This window comes from Otolemur garnettii, unplaced genomic scaffold, assembly GCF_000181295.1.
Source record: "Otolemur garnettii isolate 467f Iridium unplaced genomic scaffold, OtoGar3 scaffold00106, whole genome shotgun sequence".
NCBI lineage: Eukaryota > Metazoa > Chordata > Mammalia > Primates > Galagidae > Otolemur > Otolemur garnettii.
The window spans coordinates 1,064,830-1,086,906 of NW_003852501.1; the positions used below are offsets into that span (position 1 = coordinate 1,064,830).

Consider the following 22,077-nt stretch of genomic DNA (forward strand, 5'->3'; position numbering starts at 1 on the left):
AAATGCAAATTGATCATGTCTCTCCTACTGAAAACTTTTCAAGATTTTCCATATATCATCAGCTTTTAACATGATCTTACCATGGCCTGTAAGTCCCTGTAAGAGCTCAGCCCCATATCTCTAGCCACTTTGTTTTAATCTTTTCAATATACAAGGTTCTTTCCCACAGGCCCTTTGCATGTGCTACTCCCTTTGCCACCATTAAAGAACAAGACAAGCCAAAAAAACTGGGTACAGCTGTGTGTGGTGGTGCATACCTATAGTCCAAGATGCTTGGAAGGCTGAGGTGGGACAATCACTTGAGCCCAGGACTTTGAGTACAGCCTGGGCAATATAGTGAGACCTTGTCTCTCTCTTAAAAGAACTGGATTCTTACTCTATCTCTACCTTAACTTATTACGTGACTTTGTGCAAATTACTAAACCTTATTCCTCAATTTCCTTAATCTAAGGTATAGTTGTAGCAAATGACCACCACATTCTTTCAGTTCTAAATGGTGAATTTTCCAGAAGCCATTCTGATAGGAAGATAATGAAATGTGGCTATGGCTATTAACTGTAACTTAAGTAAGTAGAGTACATATATTTGTTTCTTACATTCACTTAAACTCTCAAACTTTATTTTCAAAAATCACTTGATTGGGCTCAGCACCTGTAGCTCGGCAGCTAGGGTGCCAGCCACATAACACTGGAACTGGTGAGTTCATATCCAGCCCAGGCCTGTCAAACAATGACAACTACAACTAGAACGAAAAAATAGCTGGGTGTTGTGGCAGGTGCCTGTAGTACTAGTTACCTGTGAGGCTGAGGCAAGAGAATCACATAAGCCCAAGAGTTTGAGGTTGCTGAGAGCTGTGACGCTATCGCACTCTACCAAGGGTGACATAGTGAGACTCTCAAAAAAAAAAATCACTTGATTGTTTGAAGCTATGTAAATAAAGCAAATTTTGGTGGGTTTTTTTGGTTGGTTGGTTGGTTGGTTTTCAGATAGACTCTCCCACTCTACCCCAAGCTAGAAGGCTATGGCATCAACTTCTAGCTCACAGTAACCTCAAATTCCTTCCTGTGTTCAAGCAATCCTCTTGCTTCAGCCTTGCACACAGCTAGGACTACAGGTGCTGGCCATAATACCTGGCTATTTTTTTTTCTTCTATTTTTAGTAGAGACAGAGTCTCACTCTTGCTCAGGCTGGTCTTGAACTCCAGTGCTCAAGTGATCCTCTAGCTTTGGCTTCCCAGAGTGCTAGGATTATAGGTGTGAGCCACTGCTCTGCCCAAGTAAAAGTTTTGAGTTTGAAAAATCAATTATTAAATTCTTGAATTATCCCTGCTTCTGGCATCATTTTTCTTGGATTCTGTTTTCAACACTGTTTTTCAGATGAAAGTAATAATTTTATACCCTTTGAAGATGTTATTGGAATAAATCTTTGGGGGGGTGATAGAGGAGTCTGGTCTGTTGCCCTGTTTAATTAATGTTCTTTGTACTTTTATAAAATAGTCAGACATCAGATAAAAATGATAAAAGAGGGCACAGTTTTTTTGGGGGGGGGAACTTGGTGATATGATTTTAGGGTAATATAAGAAAATTTGAGAATTAGAGATTTTAGGAGTATGTACATGTTGATCTCAGGAAAAGTTACTAAATAAGTAATATTATTGATCATTTAATACCCTAGTCAATTTAAATATGTTATATGTTCTTACATTTATTCATTAGTCTTTTTTAACTTGTAATTTATTTCTTACAAGTCATGTTATAAATGCGTAATTTCAGTTTTCAGGGAAGTCCAAAAAACAGTTTAAGCACTTTTTTAAACTGTTTAAAACCAGTTTACCTTAGGATTACTTTATTTTTCAAAATAAAGTTTGAGAGTTTAAGTGAATGTGGGCTTTTTGGGCTTCCCTGAAAACTTTTAAAACACTTTTTTAAACTGTTTAAAAACAGTTTACCTTAGGATCGATACCACCCATGCCTAAGCAATGTTTATAAAACTATTTCTGAATAAAAAATTCATTCACAACTGAGAACAGGTGGTCACATCTTCCCTCATTTGTAACACCCAAAACTGGACTAGCATGCAGGCACTAAAAAATGTTTAGGTATTGGAAAGTAGTAAAGATTTTTCTAGGCAATGGTAACAATATATTGACAAAAGACAAAAGTACCTGGTTCATCAGTGATTCAAAATTGCAGGACCAAAAATCAGTTTTAATAACTATGTACCATTCATAAATTAAATGTTTCTCAGATGGGAATATGAAGTCTGCTCCATTTTCTATTTTATATCTCTCAACTGATTGGCTAATTTCTTTAAATGCTAGTATCTATAATTAGGATTTATACTTCAACTTTACGTTCAGTATTTTGAATGTAGAACATTAAAGTTTGCTAATAACTCCAGAAGTACTGTCTTCAGTTTCTTTAATTTTCTATGCATATATTATATACAATATGTACTTTTTACACTTTACTGTCAATAAACTAGTTACATGGTATTTCAGTAAACTAGTTACTTGATATTTTCTAAGAAATGATAACTTTTTTTTTTAGAGACAGACTTTCACTCTGTCACCCTTGGTAGAGTGCTGTGGTGTCACAGCTCACAGCAACCTCCAGCTCTTGGGCTTAGGCAATTCTCATGCCTCAGACTCCCGAATAGCTGGGACTATAGGCGCCCGCCACAACACCCAGCTATTTTTTTGTTGCAGTTTGGCTGGGGCCCGTTTGAACCCGCCACCCTCAGTAGATGAGGGTGCCCTATCCACTGAGCCACGGGCACCACTGAAGATAACTTCTAAGTTGAGAACTAATTGTGAATATCTGAAAAGCTATTTTCCATATTTGAAAAATATTTCATCTTATTCTCTTCCTTTGAAGGGAACTAATGTGGGAAAGATTAGTTAAATCACCTACTCTTTTATAAAGATGTTAAAAACAGTGGGCATAGTTTTTGGGGTGGAGGGGCTTGGCAATATCATTTTAAGGTAAATCATCAAAGTTCGAATATTAATACAGATTTTCTGAGGAAAGAAGAAAGAGAAAACCCTTGAAATATATAATTTACCTCAAAGTACACCACTAATAAAGGACACTAACTTACAGTTTTGTTTTAGTACTCTGTCCATATGGGTAAGATTTACTCAATATTTAAAGTTCTAGATGAGAAGCCTATATTTGTTATCTGTTATGTATTTATGAAAAATATTATAAACTTTTTGATTATTGTATCTTCCTTTTGTCAATAGGGCGACAGAATTTCTCTAGTGAACATAGTAATAACAACTGTCTGATGACTTATTTTACTTGTATTTTAAAGTAATGTTCATGCTTTGTGATTGTGCCTTAAATTTTACTCACAACTCTTTAAGCTGAGCAAAGTTAGGAGAAATTTCAGTTACAGAATTTTCCACACCTACCGTATTTCCCTGCAAATAAGACCTACCCAAAAAATAAGTCCTAGCAGGATTTCTATGCATTTGTTAAATATAAGCGCTACCCCCATAAGACCTAGTGATCTATATATCTGCATAGCCATGCCATGCATTTTGGCAGAGAGGAAGACATCCCCTAAAAATAAGCCCTAGTGTGTCTTCTTGAGAAAAAATAAATATAAGACAGTGTCTTATTTTCAGGGAAACACAGTAGTTGCCTTTCAGCTCAAAAATGTATGTTTTAGAGTACTGGATATATTTTTATTTAGTGAAGTGTGATATCAAATAAGGTAACCTCAGGTAAATGGAAGAAAATATGTTCACATCACATATACTATTAAGGTATAAAGGACCATGCTTTATTTCTTCACTACTTTTTTTCAAAGGATTTATTTTGCTTTGGGTTTATCTAAACAAAAGGAAATTGTGGGTTCCTAAAGAAAGGCCCTTCCTGTTACTTTATTGAAAATGAGTTTGCATGTCTAGCAGTTGATTGCAAATGGTCTGAAACCATTGCAGCCCAAACCTAGAGAACAGCAAAAATCAAATTTAAATCTTAAAGGATATTTGTCCAAGTTGTATTTAAAGCCTGAAAGATTAAGGTGGTAAAAATCAGGTAGTTGAATGCTAAATCTAATTACATGTTCTTTTTCTTAAATAGAAAGCATTCTTTTTAGTTAACTTTTGGAGAGCTGCTTGAATTTTGGGAAAAAAAAGAGATACATTGGAAAATGAAACAGTTTTACATGGCTAGTGTGGTTGGTCCTTTCTTCCTAGATTATACTTCAAAGTCATACAATATTTATATATAGTGAAATGAAAATATAGTTGTGTTTAATTATTTGGCCTTATAGTTTTGCAGCTTCTTAATGTAAAGAACTGTGTTCTTCCTTAATAAATTATTTTTACAACAGTAACATTTTGCCTACTTGAAATAACATTTTCAACTATTCAGTATTTGGCTTATCATGACCAGAAGAGGGAAGGGAAATTAAATATATACAGTCAGGCACTACATAGCCAATGACAGACTGCATATATAAAAGGGGTCCCATAAGCTTAAATACCATATTTTTACTGTGCCTTTCCTATATTTAGATAAACAGATACTGATCATTGTATTACAATTGTCTACAATATTGAGTATAGTAAAATGATGTACAGGTTTGTAGCCTAGAAGTAATAGACTATACTATATAGCCTAGGTATGTAGTGGGCTATCCTATCTAGAATTGTGTCAGTACACTGTGATGTTTGTACAACAATTAAATTATCTAGAAACTGATTATAAGTGACAAGTGACTATACATCACTTTCTAAGTACTGTATTTCCAAGTACTATATTTCAGTATCTCTGGTATTTCTCTGGCCTAACATATTTGAAACCCAAGTTCTTCATTGTGATATAAATGTACCTTTAAAATGTACCACTGGTAGTATTTTATTTTTAAAAACACTTACTTAGCAAAATAACATTTTATTAGTTTTCTCCCTGTCAATTTTTGTGCCATATATCGTTCTGAAATTTGGTGCTGTTTCATGTATAGAAAATGAATCAAAATTATAATTTCAAAGTATACCATCATATAGGTAGCCTCTGCTTTTTACAAATTGCCTACAAAGAAAGACAAAACCTCCCAGATGTTACCTGTTCCTGCTGGAGATCTATAAACAGTATGAATACATCATCATTCCACAGAAGATTACTGTATTTTTTAGCTATTTCTTTTTTTGGGAGGGAATATTCTAAAAATGTTTAATTATTTCAACTTTCCTTATTCGTTTGTTATTGTAGTTTAAGAAACATGATCAGTAGTTTTAATTCAAAATGAAATAAAAATGAGATGTTGAATAAAAACATTAGTTACTTAAACTTATGAGTAAATCATTTAGTATAAATTTAGTAAGTTAAATCATTTAATATAAAAAGGAACCAATGACAGCACAAATACCACTTGATTTAAATAGTAGTCACTTTTAGACATTCAGTAACGCTTTAAGAGATTTTTTTAATGAAGGAAAAAATCAAAATGGCTCAGAAAAATGGAATGTATACAATAATAGAATATATTTTAATGCTTACATTGAATACAAAGTTTCTTTATACTAAAAACTTTAAAATGTCCATGTGTTCATTTTCTTTTGGAAGTGGAGAAATAGCTTGTCCAAGAAAACACTCCCCAAAGTTGGAAGGAACTTTAAAGTTCTGTCCCAGTGAAATCCCCGTCGTCTTATTTCAGGCAGCTTATATTGTCGATTCATTGTCAAATATCTTATTTTTTAAGGTCTGTAGGTTGTGTTGAATAAAATTCTCTGTGCTTTGAACTTCAGAGAATCTGGAGTCATTTCTCCTAACAGACCAGCTTTTCATTTTTATTGAATTCTGAATTGTATCCGATGTAAAGTAGTAAACTATAGGGTCAAAACAACAGTTTGAAACAGCAATACAGAGAGTGATTGGATACATTGTCCGTACAGCCACCACTACTGAGCAATTAACAAATGTTTGTGTTCTCATAAGAGAGTATAAAATAAGGTTAATGTTGTAAGGTACAAAACAGAAACAGAATATGACCAGATGAACAAAAATCATTCTTAAAACCTTGGTTTTGTTTATTTTGCTTCTACTTAATGTAACAGGTTTATTTAAAGTTCTTAGCACCATACTAGAACAAGTTACGTTTAAAATTAAAGGAATAAAAAACCCTACTATTTCGATGAAAATTACAATCCTTGAGAGATACGTTTTCCATGTGGCTTGCGGGAAATTTTCAAAGCAGGCTTCTGAGGTATTGTTACCCCGAGAGTGGGTAGACTGAAAAAAAACTGCTGGTGCACTTCCTCCCATTACAGTTAACCACACAGCAATGCAAACAATCTTTGCGTTTCTTTTGGTTCTTAGAGTCTTTGACTTAAATGGGTAGACAATGGCCAGAAATCGATCTACACTAATACAGGTTAAGAACAGAATGCTTCCATACATGTTGGTATAAAACAGCATCACAGAAATTTTACAAAGTAAATCTCCAAATGGCCAATCCCGTGTTGTAAAGTAAAAAATCCTAAAGGGTAAAGTAAAAACAAAAAGCAAGTCCGACATTGCCAAGTTAATCATGTACGTTGTAGTTTCATTTCGTACTTTGAGGGTGCAGATGAAAATGTATATGGCCACACAGTTGGATATTAACCCAAGTACAAACACCATGCTGAACATGCACCCATACAAAGTGTATTTAAAGGAGTCATCGTAGGAGCAGTTGGAGCTGTTACCGCTTACCATCATAAAGGCACGGCCAGTGTTCACCGTGGAAGTCCTTTTGTTCCCAGTAGTTCCCTTTGGTATTCAGATTGTGACTACTATAACCTCCAAGTTATTCACAAATTATGGATCTTTGAGTGGTTTTACAAATAGTTCCTTTTTCTTTGAAATCTCCGAAGGAAACATGAAATTTGTTGTGAAGTTTCCACTTGGTTCTTCAACCAGAAAGTATTCTCATTTTGTAGTCTCCAGAAAATCCATGAATCCAGGATTTAGTTAACTGACGAGCAGCCTTTAAAAAATGCAGTCATTGAAGCCACCCCATAGGATTACAAATTTAGAGAGAAGCCGCGTTCCGTGGCAGGAAGAAGACAACTCGTCTTAGAAACTTGCATTTCAGTCGTCAAGATGAATATTCCAAAGTTAAAGTTTTTCTGCGCTCCTCCGGAATGTTTAAGCTTGAGTTACCAATCGTATGCTTTTCAGTGCAGAGTTTCAGAGATTTAAACATTCCCAATTTGTCCTCCTTTACGTCTTGCTCCTTTTAAGTGAAGTTTTCCGTTTGGTTTTCTTGCGGTGGATCCTCGATGGTGGTAAGCAGAAGAATGTTTCCGAAGTAAATTCCTAAGCGTGTTAGCTCTTGCTGAATTGAGGCCTTTCCTTAGTTGCCAGCTGCATTGTTAGATGGGTTTTCTCTGAAGTGAAAAAGAAAGGCTCGCTAGATTTGTAGTATGACATCACAGGAAGAAGAGGCTGGGTTTGGACAAAGAAAGGTTCAGCCCAGTTTGTTTGCAGTTCCTTTAATCTGATAATGTCTGCTGGGAATATACCTAGGAGGCTTGCAAATGGTCTCTGACTGTTTAGCTGAGCCAGCCAACTGCCTGTTAACTCTTTTTGTGCAGAAATGATTTCTGGGGTGCTGACAACTTCTTAGAGTTAAGTTTTTGTTTCATTTTGGTAGTGATAATTGAAAGCAAAAAAGAAAAAAAAATCGGTATTAAACCTGTTTTTAGCTTAATCAAATGCTTTTGTATTTGGGGTGTGATTTTTTAAGAAATAAAATGTATGTGGGTATGGATTTATAAATTGAAATGTTACTGATATTTTAATATAACATTTAAGGAACTGTTTAATGACTGTTAATAAAAAAGACTTTTACCCTTTGGGTATAAAAGGATTTGTCTGAGAGATCAATGGTATTTCTGCCACTACCTGTTTTTCCTATACTGTCAAAATTTAATTTAATTGGTATGACTGTGAATAGTGCTAATCTTGAGTATCTTTAGTTTTTGATAAACAGTTTTCTAACTTTTTTTCTCTTTACTATTAAATTGAATTAACATTTTAGAGTTGCTTCAATTTTTAAATTTTCCCTTTTACCAAGACTAAATTCAAGAATGTTTTAATCATTAGCACCATGAATGTTTTAATGGCATTAATCTTACTTTACCCAAGAATTTAAGCACAAAATGAAGTTGCATCTTTCTAAGCAAAATGATGATTTTTTTCTTCCTAAATTGATTAAGTTTTGGCCAAATTTTAGGTCAATAATTTTCTTTTCACCACACCCCCGTCCCCGTCCCAGCTCTTCCCTTAATCCCTTTAATATGACATTAACTATATATTGGAATATTTTTCAAATTTTGTTTCCCTTTAAAAGTTTCTGAGTGATTTCTCTATATATTTATATTTAAAGTATACTCATATTTTAAAGGCCCCAAATCAGAAGAAAGTATATATAGGGTGAGAGTAGGTGAATGTAGATGTTATTTCCTCAAAGATTAAGGACATGACCTCTGAATACATGTTTTTCTTGTTTTAAAGTATCATTGTTTTCAGAAAAGACTGGATCCAGTTGTGTTTTACTGCTATTATTTTTTAATTTAATTTTTTAGGGCAAAATTTTTCAGTGTTATTATTTTTTAATTTGTCCAGTTTGGGCTGAAACTCTTCCTTTTGACTACCATTTAAGGAATTTAAGAGCAATTTATTTTTCTCTTATAACTTACTTAGCTAACTTAAAACAAACACGTTTCAGTCATATGCTATTATTTTGTACTACTCTCCCATGCTCAGCAACTTTCATTTGTTAATCAATTGTAATACATTTCTATTGTTTTGACTAAGAAATATATCTATAATCAAATGCCAAAAAAAGATGAGTCTTACTTAATGACTGATAAAACATTGAAGGGCTGAATTTCTTTGTATCCTATTTGGTAGAGAAAAAAGGTATTTGCATATTCATATTAGAAGGCTGATAGAAACTTTGAGCAGTAATGAAAAAAGGAGTGGTTAATAACCTTATATTTTCATTGGAGAAAAGTTTTTTGTTGATAATTATTTTAGAAAAAGGAAAAATCTTAGCACTGTACTTTTGAATTGATAATCTCCTCTTTAGTCATCTTTAAATCGTGAAATATATGCCCTGACCTTGACTACTTTTACTTTGATTTTGAATATGACATTTTCTTAGTCAAAGAACATGTATTCCTTATTGGAATATTCTTCCACATATTGTCATCAGTCGCTTGACTTGTTCCTCACTTAATCGTTCACCTGTAGTTTTTCATGTTTGAGTTATGAATGCTTAAAAATGGACAGATCATCGTTTATTGACTTGAGCTTTTCATTATTATCAGTATATTAGTAAGTAATATGTAAGGTTAGTTCCTTAGCCATTCTTCCTTTCTCTTTGCTTTAATACTGGCTATTTCTGTCCTTGTTAGTAGGATCAGTTGTATCTTGCCCTTTCCTCTTCCTTCTCACCGCCACCTTTTTGGGGAAACCCAGCTACTCTTATCTACGTGATTGTTATGCAAACTTCTCTTCTCATTTCTAGTCCTCCCCTCTTTCAGTTTCCCCCTGCTAGATCATCAGAGTCAATTCACAAATGAATTAACAAAATCGTTACTTATTTTCTTCTTACTTCTAAAAAAAATTTCAAGCAATTTATAATTTTTAAAGTGAGCATACTATCAAAACTGATAAAACTAAACTTAGCATTTGATTAAATGTACATTATATACCTTAATAAAATATTTAAAAGACAAGTCAGTGTGGAAGAGTGAGCGATTTAAAATACACATATGAGAGATGTAAGAGAAATTATGCCAAACATTAGTCATATTTATTCTAAAAATTATTGATTGTGGCTGCAGTAAATGTTTGCAAAAAGCAAAAAAAATTAAATTTTGTGATTGTGGGAAATTTTTCTAAGAAAACATATTTGTTAGCAGATTAATTGTATGAGATAATTTGTTTCAGTGCTGTGGTAAATTTGACCATCTAGTTCAAAGGATGTTCACCTGGGGCCCTTGAAATCTCTGAAACCCCTGTTGTGTACATTTCCCCCCTCTGGAGACTTTTATGAGGTTCTCAAACAGCACTGTAACTAAAAACAGATAAGAAACACAGATCTCAAGAAGAGAAGGATTAGCAAATCCTGAGGCTGGTCCCCTGAAGTATCTGGAAGTATCTCTGAAATATTTTGGAAGTTTTTCTCTGTATTAGTAGTTAATGCAGATTCTTTATGAATGAAATCAAGAATTGTGTATGTGGGCAATAAAATATAAATCTGTAATTAAAAAGAAGTTAAGGTGAAAGTGTTGTGTAAAGAGCAGTAGGCAGAGGATCACAGAAGGTTGATAAGCAATCACTTAACCTTTCTAGGATTCTGGTTCCTTTGCTCTAAAAGAAGGGAGCCGGATTACACAAAGGTCCCTTCCTGCTTCTGTATCTGACCTGATTCTTTGAATACTTGGAATGCTTAAACTACCAGATTGGATTTTTTTCATTTTAGGCATAATAAAATCAAGGAGTCACTTTTTATTCTTTAGGTTTAAAGATTTCTGATTTGAAACCAGGTTGTACAAGAAATATTCTCTGCTTAAGTCAAGAATCTCATAATACAAAAAGAATTTTTAATTATTTTCTATACTGTAAATATTAAATATTTCTTTAAAGTCTTTCCTTGATATTTCTATAGCATACTTCTTTAAAAGACCTCTCTTCCAAAATGAGATACCATGTTTTTTTGCTATAAAATTGATCAAAGAAGAATTCACTAAAATATTAAGATATTCTCTTATTAAAAGTTTTGGCTGATGGTGTGGCTCATGCCTGTAATCCTGCACTTTGGGAGGCTGAGGCAGGTGGATTGCCTGAGCTCAGGAATTCGAGACCAGTTGGAACAAGAGTGAAACCCCATCTCTGAGGCAAGAGAATTGCTTGAGCCTAAGAGTTTGAGGTTGCTGTGAGCTATGACACTAAGACACTCTACTAAGGTTACAAAGTGAAACTCTGTCTCAAAAAAAAAAGGTTTACCTGAGAAGCGGAAGTTAGGAGAATCACTTGAGCCCAGGAGTTCGAGTCCAGCCTTAGGAACAGCTAGACACCATCTCTTAAAAAAGAAAAATCAATGTGACCTTGAGAAAATAATTTAACTTGTCATAATTTATAAAAGAAGAATATTAAGTTAGATATCTAAAATTGTATTCAGCACTTAGTTTTTTATCTAATTTAATCTTCACACTAATTTTGAATGGCAGAAAAAACATACATTATTGTCTCCGTTTTACAGATCAAGAAAGTGAAATTTTCAGAGAAGTTGAGACTTGCCTAGGATTACAAAGTGATTATATGATGAAGAAAGATGAAGCCAGAAATAGGAGCTGGGTCCTCACTAGAAGTACCCAACCCAATTCCTTATACATTCGTTAAAGGAAAGAATACAGCTCAATCAGTGCATGCATAAAGGGACAGTAGAAATTGCTGTGATCTTGAGATCCAAAATCCTGGATTTCCGTGGGCACAGAGTGGATATTATGTGCCTTTTGACATTCTAGATGTTTTTCAGGACAAAATGAAATAAAAATACATTTTGAATGTAAAATGCTAAAAAGATACCATTATACATGTAGATTAAGTAGGTTATACAATATGTTAATTTTATGGAGTTAAAGGTGAAGTTACAAGAAGACGTGGGACAGTAAGGTTTCTGTTTTGTTTTCTTGACCAAATATAATGCCTGTGCTTTAATATAGCCAGATAAAGATGGATACATTTGATACACCATTTTAGCACTGGTAATGTACAGTAAATTTAAATATTCAAATAGACATAGGCTTTGTTTATAAAAGCCATATCTATTTCTGAGTTAGTTTGTGTAGTAGTTCACACATTATACATATTAATCTTAATACCCTCTAATGTTGGAGGTAGCTTTAGATTCTAAAACTCAAGAATACAAATCTGCCTTACACCCATTACAACTTGCTATTCATTTTCTTTTGTACATAGTTTAGCTGTTCTTCCGGTTAGTCACTCAAGTACCCCTGAGGAAACTGAAACTGTTAACCATAGTTGATTATGAACAGGAAGAACCAGAACCCTAGCTTCTAGACTTTGAGTCAGGTTTTCCTAATGTAACAGGTAGCTCCCAATTTTTCTTTTCTTTCTCTCTTTTTTCCTTTTTGTAAGAAATGGTCTCACTTTCCCAGCTGGAGTGCAATGGCCCAGTTAACTGCTCGCTGCAGCCTCAAACTCCTAGGTACAATTAATCCTCCTCAGCCTCCTGAATAGCTGAGACTATAGGTGTACACCACCACACCCAGTTATTTTTTTTATTTTTTGTAGAAACAGGGTCTTGATATGTTGCCCAGGCTAGTCTTTATTCCTGGCCTCAAGCAATCCTTCTGCCCTGGCTTCCTAAAGTGCTGGAATTACAAGCGTGAGTCACCATAACTGGCCTCTTTTCTTTTTACTAACATAAAATAAGAAACTGGATTCATAATTTAGGTGAAGATTAAGCAAAGAAGAATATTATTTATACATGCTTGTGTGTATATCTATAATCTATAAATATAAAGATAGACATTTTTTAAGCACTGGATTCTAACATATGGCAGAAATTTAACTTAATCTTTTAGAGGTTTACATCCTGCTGTAGATTAAAATAGGTTAACAAGCATGCTTCATTCATTCAGTGATTATTTGCAGTTATACATAATACCATGCCAACTTTTATACACAAACTTGTTTGAATAATTAGAACAAGTTTTTTTCTGTGACTAGTAAATTTAACATCTTTTAGCATTGTTTATTATCAAAAATTCAGTTAATTTCAATAAACGTTTACTGACTTTCTGTCTTTTTACTCATTACTGCAGGGTGGAGGTAGAGAAGAATTGCTCTCTCATGATGGTCCTAGAAGCTGAATGCTTGTGGCTAGAAAGCTATGCACTTGAGTTCCTTTGTTCCCAATAAGGAAATTATATGCATATTAAAAGTTCAAAAGTATTTGCTCCCAGATTTATATTTGCTGGTTGTACATATTAGTGTAATGTTTTAAAATACAAGTGCAAACCAAAAAGGTATTTTTAAAAATCAAATTCGGCGCTTTGAAATGATTCAGAGGCAAGGTACTAAGAGTATTGTTGAGTTAGATGTGTAAAATATGTGAGGGAGGAAACAAAAAAACTGAAAAGGCTGAGTGTCTTATCGTGTTTCTTTGCAGATGTCTTTAGTCCTCACTCTACACATAATGAAAGTCATTAAACACACATTATTGGTGTGGTTTATAGAAGAACCTTTTTACTCATAACTGCCAGATGGAACTCAAAAAAAGAAACTTGACCCTACATAAAGAAATTTTCAAATGAATATACATTTTATACTTCTTTAATTTAAGTACAGTGTTTTAAAGAATTACATGTATCATTTAAAAATGACTTCCTGCTTAGCTTTTTCAGTTAACTGGTGTCAGTCTCATAAAATAAGACAATTTTTGTATCAGCAATAATCTACTGAAAAATGTAACAGAAAAAAACGATTCAATTTATAGCAACAGGAAATAGTATAAAATACCTTAGGAATAAACTTAATAGACAAAGTACAGGAGTTAGATGAAAACAAAGCAAAAGGCTGCACAACTTTAATGAAGGAGGTAAAAGAACACTTGAACATGTGACATGTAGTTTTCCTGGGGACAAATCTATAAATTTAATGCCATTCCAGCAAAAATCCCAATAGTTTTCAGAGAATGTCCTTACAAATATGTTCACCTACAGGAATATATATGTGGATTATACTTACAATTTAGCAGTTTCATTTCTGGGAAAAACTATCTTCCCCTCCTAATTTGCATTCCAATTAGTAGTACCAATTTCCCCATACTGTTACCAAAGCCAAATTATTATTAGACTTCTTTTTTTTTTTGAGACAGAGCCTCAAGCTATTCCCCTGGGTAGAGTGCTATGACATCACAGCTCACAGCAACCTCCAACTCCTGGGCTCAAGCGAGTCTCCTGCCTCCGCCTCCCAAGTAGCTGGGACCACAGGCGCCCGCCACAACGCCTGGCCATTTTTTGGTTGCAGCCATCATTGTTGTTTGGCAGGCCCGGACTGGATTCGAACCCGCCACCTTAGGTGTATGTGGCTGGCGCCTTAGCCGCTTGAGCCACAGGCGCTGAGCCTATTATTAGACTTTTAATAGGTCAAAATTAGTATCTTATTTAGTTTGCATTTCTATAATTATGAGATGAGCTCAGAAATAGACTCAAAATACTCCAAACCTAGTGGAACTTAATATATGATAATTTCAGCACTTTAAATTAATAGAGAAAAATATGGATAATACAATAAATGTTAGTGGGTCATCAGGATAGCAATTTGAAAAAGAGATGGTCTTTGACTTAGTCTTTTTTTCAAATAAAAGGTCTCACATATTTATTATTGAATCACCCTATTATTGCAGAGCATTTAAACAAAGAGAAAACTCATTTTCCCAGTGAAATGAGTCTGACTATTTAGGAAGTAGTGACATTTTCAGTTTGATATGATAAGATGATAGTGACCTTGATACAGCACAAATGTGTGTTCCATTTCATGTGCTATTCCCTATAGTCCCAGCTTGGTTCTTCTCCAGTGTCTCCTCTTTGAATGGTACCTGATTTTATTAACAGTTTTCATTTAAATGCACTGGGGAAAGGGATGATTTTGCTTTTGGTTCTTGGCCAGAAATTGCTTGATTCTGAAAGCCCGTTGAGAAGACATGGTAAGAAAAAGAGTTAATCATACACACCAGGATGGCAGAGAAAGGGAGAGAAAGGGCAGCTGACTTATTCTTTATACTAAATTCCAGCTAGATCAATAATTTCAGTAAAAAAAATACCTCCATTAAAAAATAACACTGTATGAATTCTAGGAAAAAAATGAGAGCATTAAAAAGTGATAGAATAGTAAAGGCTGAGTATCATCTGAAGTCTAGAGTTTTAAGGACAAAGATAGGTTTGACTAAATGATTTTGTTAAAGAATACCATAAATTCGGAAGAAAATATCAATCTATCATATATATGAATTACCATAGCATAACATACTACTTATACAATAGTTACATGGCAGATTTCTTTATAGGAAGAAATTTGTTAAAGCAAACTAGTGAAAATTAATAATCCATTCAAAAAATTGGGGAAAGGATCTGAACATGCATATCATTTTTTGTCCTTAACTTAAAAGTAGTTCTTTTAGGTACCCACATTTAATATTTAATGTTTTGGCCTCTTTTTTTGTTATAGATGATATATTTTTAAGATCTAGTTCTGTGAATACTACTGCAAATATGCTGAAAATCAGATATGTATTTGGACATTAGCCATTTATACAGATGTGTTGCTCTTAACCCCATTAGAATTCAAAGGAAAAGACTAATTCTTTATCAGATACTGATACTCAAAGATAAAGAAGAATCATTATTTCGATTCTGAGCCACTAGTTATCAATTCCCAGAACAAAATGTCCATGGTTTGTGAGAGTGATTGTTTTAATCATCTGATTCCACAATCTTGGAAAATTTGAAGGTTTCCTATCTATACGAGAAGTTATCAGCACTACCTCAGAAAACTTAGAGATCAGGCCTGTTGAGGGTGGTATGGCAGTAGACTCTTAGAAAGCTTAGAAACAAGACTTGAAGGACTGCCTCTGCTGCAGCCTGGCCTTCTATTGTTTTAAACAGACTTGGACTATTTCAACCTGACCAAAAAAAATTGCTGGATTTTTGTCCTGGTCATATAGATAGGAAAATAGGACAAGCATATTAAGTTTTTTTCCTGCTTCTTTTATCTTCACCTCTGGATACACTAATGCTTATTTGTTTATTCAAAGCAAACGTGTATTGAGTGCCACTGTGTGCCATGTGCTTTTCTGAATAATAATAATAATGATAAAGAAATCTCTGATTTTATATTTCATTTGTGGGACACTGGCAACCAGTAAATAAGCAATTATACAGTTGGTCATATGGTAATAAGTTCTCTGGAGAAAAATAATGTAGGGTTGGCTCTTACAGTTTTATAGAGAGAGGTCAAAGAAGCCCTTCCTGGTCAGAGGTTTTCTGAACAGATCATCCTGTGAAGTGGAGGAATGAATCCTGTGGATATTTCAGGGTACTAATCTTCAACTGATCAGCATCTTTAAAAGGCCTTCCCCAACCTATCTTTCTAGCTATACCTTCCAAAAATGGACTCATCAGGTTCATGTCCCCATGGCAATTAGAAATTTCTATTAAGTGTTTCAACTTGACAAATTTTTGTTTTTCATGACTCCTCATAAACTAGAAATGTTTGTTTTGCTTTTGGCTACTTGATAGTATTCTCCAAACTACGTATTTCTAAGAGAGTAGCTGTTTTTAGTTAAAAAGAGCCCCAGATCAGTAGCTTTGTTTTAAGTCAAATCCCACCCTGACTTCCCTTTTTCTTGTTCAGTGATTAGTTTTATGTCTTATTCTTTGATGCTTTGGTTAGCACTCTGTCATCTCAAAACCTGAACTTTCTTCTGAATTTCTTTCTTTCTTTCTTTCTGTTTTTTTTGTTTGTTTGAGACAGAGTCTCAAGTAGCTAGGACTACAGAATCCCACCACGATGCTGGGCTATTTCGTTGTTGCTGCTGTTGTTGTTGTTGCAGTTGTCATTGTTACCTTAGCTTTTGTCCCGGTCATGGCCCAGGCCGGGTTCAAACCCACCAGCCTTGGTGTATGTGGCATGTGCCCTACCCACTGAGCTATGGGCGCCGCCCTGAATTTAATTATTTTGATAGCAGGGATAATTGATAGCCTGTATCACTTCTTCCTTGATTTCTGTCAGTTGTCTGTCCTACCTATGCTTGAATGAACCTCCAGGATCTCAAAGGTACTTATATCCTACTTACCTTTTTTCTATAATAGCATGGTATCTTAATTTTAGATCTACCTACAGATTTTGTCTGTCCTTCAAGGAGCCAGATCTTGGCCTTTCTCCTGTGTTTGCAAAACAAGTTTATTACCTAGCCCTGCAGATCTACCTGGAATTTCAACTTTGCCTTCCTCTGACCCAGCTCTACTATTGTCTAAGCACATGCATCATTTCATGAGTTGTTGTTTTTCAGTTTTCCCTGGGAATAAATATGTAATTTATAATGTAAGAGAGATATTCCTATTAAGGCTCTTAAAAGCAGTAAGAGAATAGAATAAAATTAGAGGGGAAAAGGTAGCATAACCCTACTACACTAATGAAACAACTGTTTGTAATTTTCCAGGTTTAATTTCAGTCTTTGCTACTACACTTACGTAGTAAGGATCAGGGTATACCATCCTTAAGATTTAGAAGGGAATACTGGTTTTTCTTTTTATGTGCTCTCAGGTAAGAACTCTTCCTACTGTATCTTATAAACTGTGCCTTATCATAAAATTCTCAAAGTGATTTTAACTACTATCCGTTCTAAACAGTAAGAGATATGAGTAAACTAATTTCTATCTCTTAGGCTTCAGTCTTTTTTCAAAAAATATATGTATGTGCTTTTCTGTTTATAAAGTATACTTAGGTGAATTTAAAACAGAGGAAAATGTACTTTGATGTTTTAAAACATTTAGAATCATTTAGATGTACTACTAAATTTTAAAACAATCTTTAGTCAGAAGCAATAAAATTCTTAGCTACATACTGTTTGAGGGAAAGAGTTGGGATTTTGCTGCCTTCCTTCATAATTCAAAGAGGGCTTTTCAGGGCTTTTTCCTTCAAAGTATCTGCTGGAGATGAATCTAGCAAAAATTATTGGCCAGAGAATTTCTGCTACTATGTAAGCCTTAAATAGGTATGCCACATAGGATAGATTGTGTTTGTTTGTTACTTATTTCAGAATATTTCAGGGTTACAAATATTTTAGTTATATGAATTGCTTTTGTACAGTTTGAGTCAAAGTTATAAGTGTGCCCATCATCAGACAGTGTGTTAGATTGCGTTTAAAATAAACCATTTTAAGTTACTTCTCAGAAACATTGTCAGATCCTATGACAAAAGCACAATCCTTATTTGATAAAACTGTTTGACTATTTTGTTACACTGTTAACAAAAGTACAATTTTTCCCTTCCGTTGGTGTGCACTGCCTCGTAAAACAATGATATCTTTTGGTATCAGCTGAACTAGAGAAATAACTAGTTTGGCTTATTCATATTTATTCCATTTGTCATCTTTGGGTTAGTTTCTTTTTAAGGAGGAGCACATGTTACAACTTTTGTAGTTTTGACCTCAATATTTATTTAAAGGTTATGAGAAAATGTTCTTAAAATTTTGATAATTAGAAGAAATATTCTCTTAATAATAACAACTTTGATTTTATCATATTATAAATTGAACTGAAGTTTTAAATTCTTCAGTTAATCAGTTTGGGGTTCAATGTTGATACTGAAAAGAGAAATTTTCTTTTTCTTTTAAGTTTTATAGTTTCACATTTTAAGTCCTCAATCTATTTTGAGTTTATTTTTGTACAGGGTTTGAGATTTAGGTTGAGGTTCTTTTCTTTTCATAGCCTAAGGAAGTTCAGTTGTCCTAAAACCATTTGTTGTAAAGTCTATCCTCTTCTATCAATTTGTTTTTTCACCTTTGTCAAAAAAGGAACAAAGAATAGATGAGACAAATAGATATTGACTAAAACTTACCATATGCATAATTGCATTAAATGTAAATGTTTTAAGCAGCTCAGTTAAAAGGCAGTGATTATTTGCATGGATAAAAAAAAAGACCTAACTCTATGCTGTCCACGAGATAACTATTTTAACTATGTAGAGACAAATGTATAAAAAATAAAAGGATAAATCAAAAGATTAGATGTCTGAATGGAACTTAGGGTACCTGAGGATAATTCTAAGATTTGTATTATGAGAGATTATGTGGTTGATAACATAATTAACAAAAGAAGATACTGAGGAACTGACCCATAGCTGATTGGTGATGAAGGTAACAAGTTGATGTTAATGTTTGAACTTGTTATATTTGAGATGTTTGCCATACATCCATGTAGAGATCTTTAGTATCCAGTTGGAAATAGGTATCTGAAATTTCAAACAGTAGTTTTAGTCAGCAACACTGACTTAGGAGTAATATAGATTAAAAATATCATGATAGTGGCTCAGCCAGCATATATATTGGCAAAAGGATCCGGAGGAATACCAACTGTAAAGGACCAATGAAATAAAATGGGAAAGATCTAGCAGAAAGCTCAGGGCCTGCCAAAAATTTTCTATTTTCTATTCTAGTTTCCTTTTGCAAGACAAAACAGTCTTAGAATTTGGCTTAGGATAGTACAAAAATATTTCCTGTAATATAGGTCCAGTGATATTCCTTAAAATATCCAGAAAACAATAGCAATTCCTGCCTTTCACTTCCCCTATTGTTAATTTTTCTACTAGCACTGGAAACCTTGTACTTACTTGGATAATCAGAATCTTTTTTTAGGAACACCTCAACTCGATAGTCTTGGAGTCCTTTACTCTCTGGACAAGTTCCCACTTGCTTTAGAAATGTATGTTAATTATGAAAAATTGTGTCAAAGAAACATACAGCTTCTCCTTTTTCTATAAGTGTTATTTATTTAGTGGAATTTATACTAATCTTGCTGACACTGTAGCAAAACAGAGTAAAGTGTTGTATAGAGAGCAATTATGCTGACAGTTAATTTGAGTAGATAATTAATGACATGAGACAGCTTGCCTGAGTCTAAGAGAAAAAAGTACTACCTGAGTGCTGAATGGAAACAGTGCTACGAAGGGAAATATATGTATTTTACTTTCACCAGTAGGTATGCCATTAAGTCTTTCATTTAAAGTTACAAAAATCAATTACTACATTAGTTATCTGTTAGTAACTTGAAACAATGGATATTTATTATCTCACAATTTCTGAAGGTCAGAAATCTGGGAGTGGCTTAACTGTGTGGTGTGGATTTGACTCAGGTTTTCTCATTGAAAGATCCTTAAGTTGTCAGCCAAACGCCGCAGTTGGTTTAAGGGTTTACTGGGGTTGGAGAATCTCCTTTCATGGTCTCTCACATGGTTGTTGGCAAGGCTCACTTGTTCACCAGGATTCATTTCTTTGTTATAGTGCTACTCACTTCATGGTAGGTACTTCCTCTGTGGGGAAGAGGAGAGAGAGAGAGACCAACCATAATGGAAACTGTAGGTTTTTATAAACTGATGTCAGCAATAACATGCCATCACTTCTGCCCTGTGCCTTGGCCACTGGGACTAACCCTGGTACAGTTTAGGAGTGGTCTACACAAGGGTGTAAATACCAGTGACGGAATATTTGAGTGGCCTTGGAGGTTGACTGCTACACTTGTCATTTAGTGTCAATTAGAAAGAGAATTGTCATTACTTTTGTTTGTGCTTTGCTATAGTTAATGTAACCCATGATATAGCTACATTGTGTGTTAACATTCTAGAAATATTTACTGAGTGTCCCTTACACACATATGCTAACCACTCAAATTTATTTTAAGAACTCCTTTTTTAGAGTCCCATGTGGACTCTGTTAGTTACCTGTTTAAAATCCTTCAATGAGTTTGCTGTGTTTTTGCTTTACAATCTAATTTTAACTTTATGGAAATGGTCATTTCTGTCTCAAGGGCTTATGTGCCAGATGCCATTCTAAGAACTTTACATCTCATTTAATTGTCAAAACAGCTTTGAGGAAGTATTTCTTACTTTATAAATAAACTGCTGAGTCCTCTATTTCTCTTCTTTTTATTTAAATATTCTATTTTTCCTTTTCGGATTCAACTCAAGCCAGAAAACTTCCAAGAAGTTGTCTCTAATGCACCTATTCTGGATTAGGTGTTCCAATCTTGATTTACTTACTCTTCTGTCTTCATTAGACTCTAAACTGTAGCATAAGACTTAAAAATAAGGTCTATGGAATGAAATAGCTTGAAGCCTTTTCCTAGATCTGCCACTTACTGTGACTGAGCATTTTATTCTTAGCCTACCTTTCTTCACTAGTAAAAATGGCATTAAAAAAATAGTACCTTCCTCCTAGAATTTGTTGTGAGAATGAAGTAATATAAGCAATGTGCTTGCTGCTATGCCTGGCATTCAATAAATGTTATCTATAAAATCTTTGAGGTCAATTTTCGCAACAACTCTGTGATAGGTACTACTATTAATGTGATATTTCTCATAGCATCTCTAGCTGAATGGATAAGTGATTGAATGATAGATGGACTTGTGGGGAGAAGCGCTAATTGTAGTGGGTAGACAACTACATGGAAACATAGTTTAACATAAAACAATAGGCAAAGAAGGAATGAATGAGAAAATAAACAAAGGAATTATGTCTTTTCATCCTAGTGTACACAAATTCTAGATTTGGATTTGAATCACTGCTCCTGTCCTTATTAGCCATATAACACGAGGCAAATTTCTAAATTAATATGCTTCAGGTTCTTGTTCTATAAAATGCAGATTCTTCATATATTTCTTACAAGGATTAAATGTGATAATGTATGTAAAATATTTAGCATAGAGCCTGGCATGTAGATGCTCAATAAACATTAACTAGTATTATTATTAAATTGAGATAATTATGAAGATAGAATTTTGGTAGTGAGGGAAAGAAAATAGGATTATGATGTATATGGTAATGATTTTGAATCACTAATCATAGTTATCAAAAGTAGGCATGATAGAAAGATCATGATTATTATTCTCCATATTATACTATGTCCTCACTGTCAATACAGAATTTTTTCCTAGTGTGTCTGAGGTAGAGTTAAAAATTAATCCTCAGGAACTAAAATTAATGAAGTGTTCACAAATGAAACGTTCTGCCTCTTACCCTGTCATTACTTTAGCCCAAATTCTGGGAAAAGAAGAACCAAAATTCTTTGGTCAGCTATTGACTGTGTTGTGATTTAGGGAACATCCAAGTTTCATCATAGAGACTATACTATTTTTTTTTTTTTGGTGGGGGCTGGGTTTGAACCCACCACCTCCAGCATATGGGGCTGGCACCCTACCCTTTTGAGCCACAGGTGCCACCTGAGACTATACTATTTAATACATGTAACAGACCTCAAATGTG

General features: G+C 34.0%; 2 protein-coding genes across 2 annotated transcripts in view; one reads left to right on the top strand and one right to left on the bottom strand.

Annotated features, from left to right (window-relative positions):
• Window positions 1-22,077, top strand: part of RB1 (RB transcriptional corepressor 1) — a 165,961-nt gene that overhangs the window by 101,918 nt on the left and 41,966 nt on the right. The window lies entirely within an intron of this gene.
• On the bottom strand, window positions 5,330-7,237 carry LPAR6 (lysophosphatidic acid receptor 6). The gene has a single exon (XM_003796682.3). It carries the CDS (start codon window positions 6,711-6,713, stop codon window positions 5,676-5,678), a length of 1,038 nt encoding a protein of 345 aa, XP_003796730.1. The 5' UTR covers window positions 6,714-7,237; the 3' UTR covers window positions 5,330-5,675.

What these genes read in the sequence shown, in the direction of transcription:
- LPAR6 (XM_003796682.3), bottom strand. Translation starts at nt 6,713, where the DNA reads ATGATGGTAAGCGGTAACAGCTCCAACTGCTCCTACGATGACTCCTTT.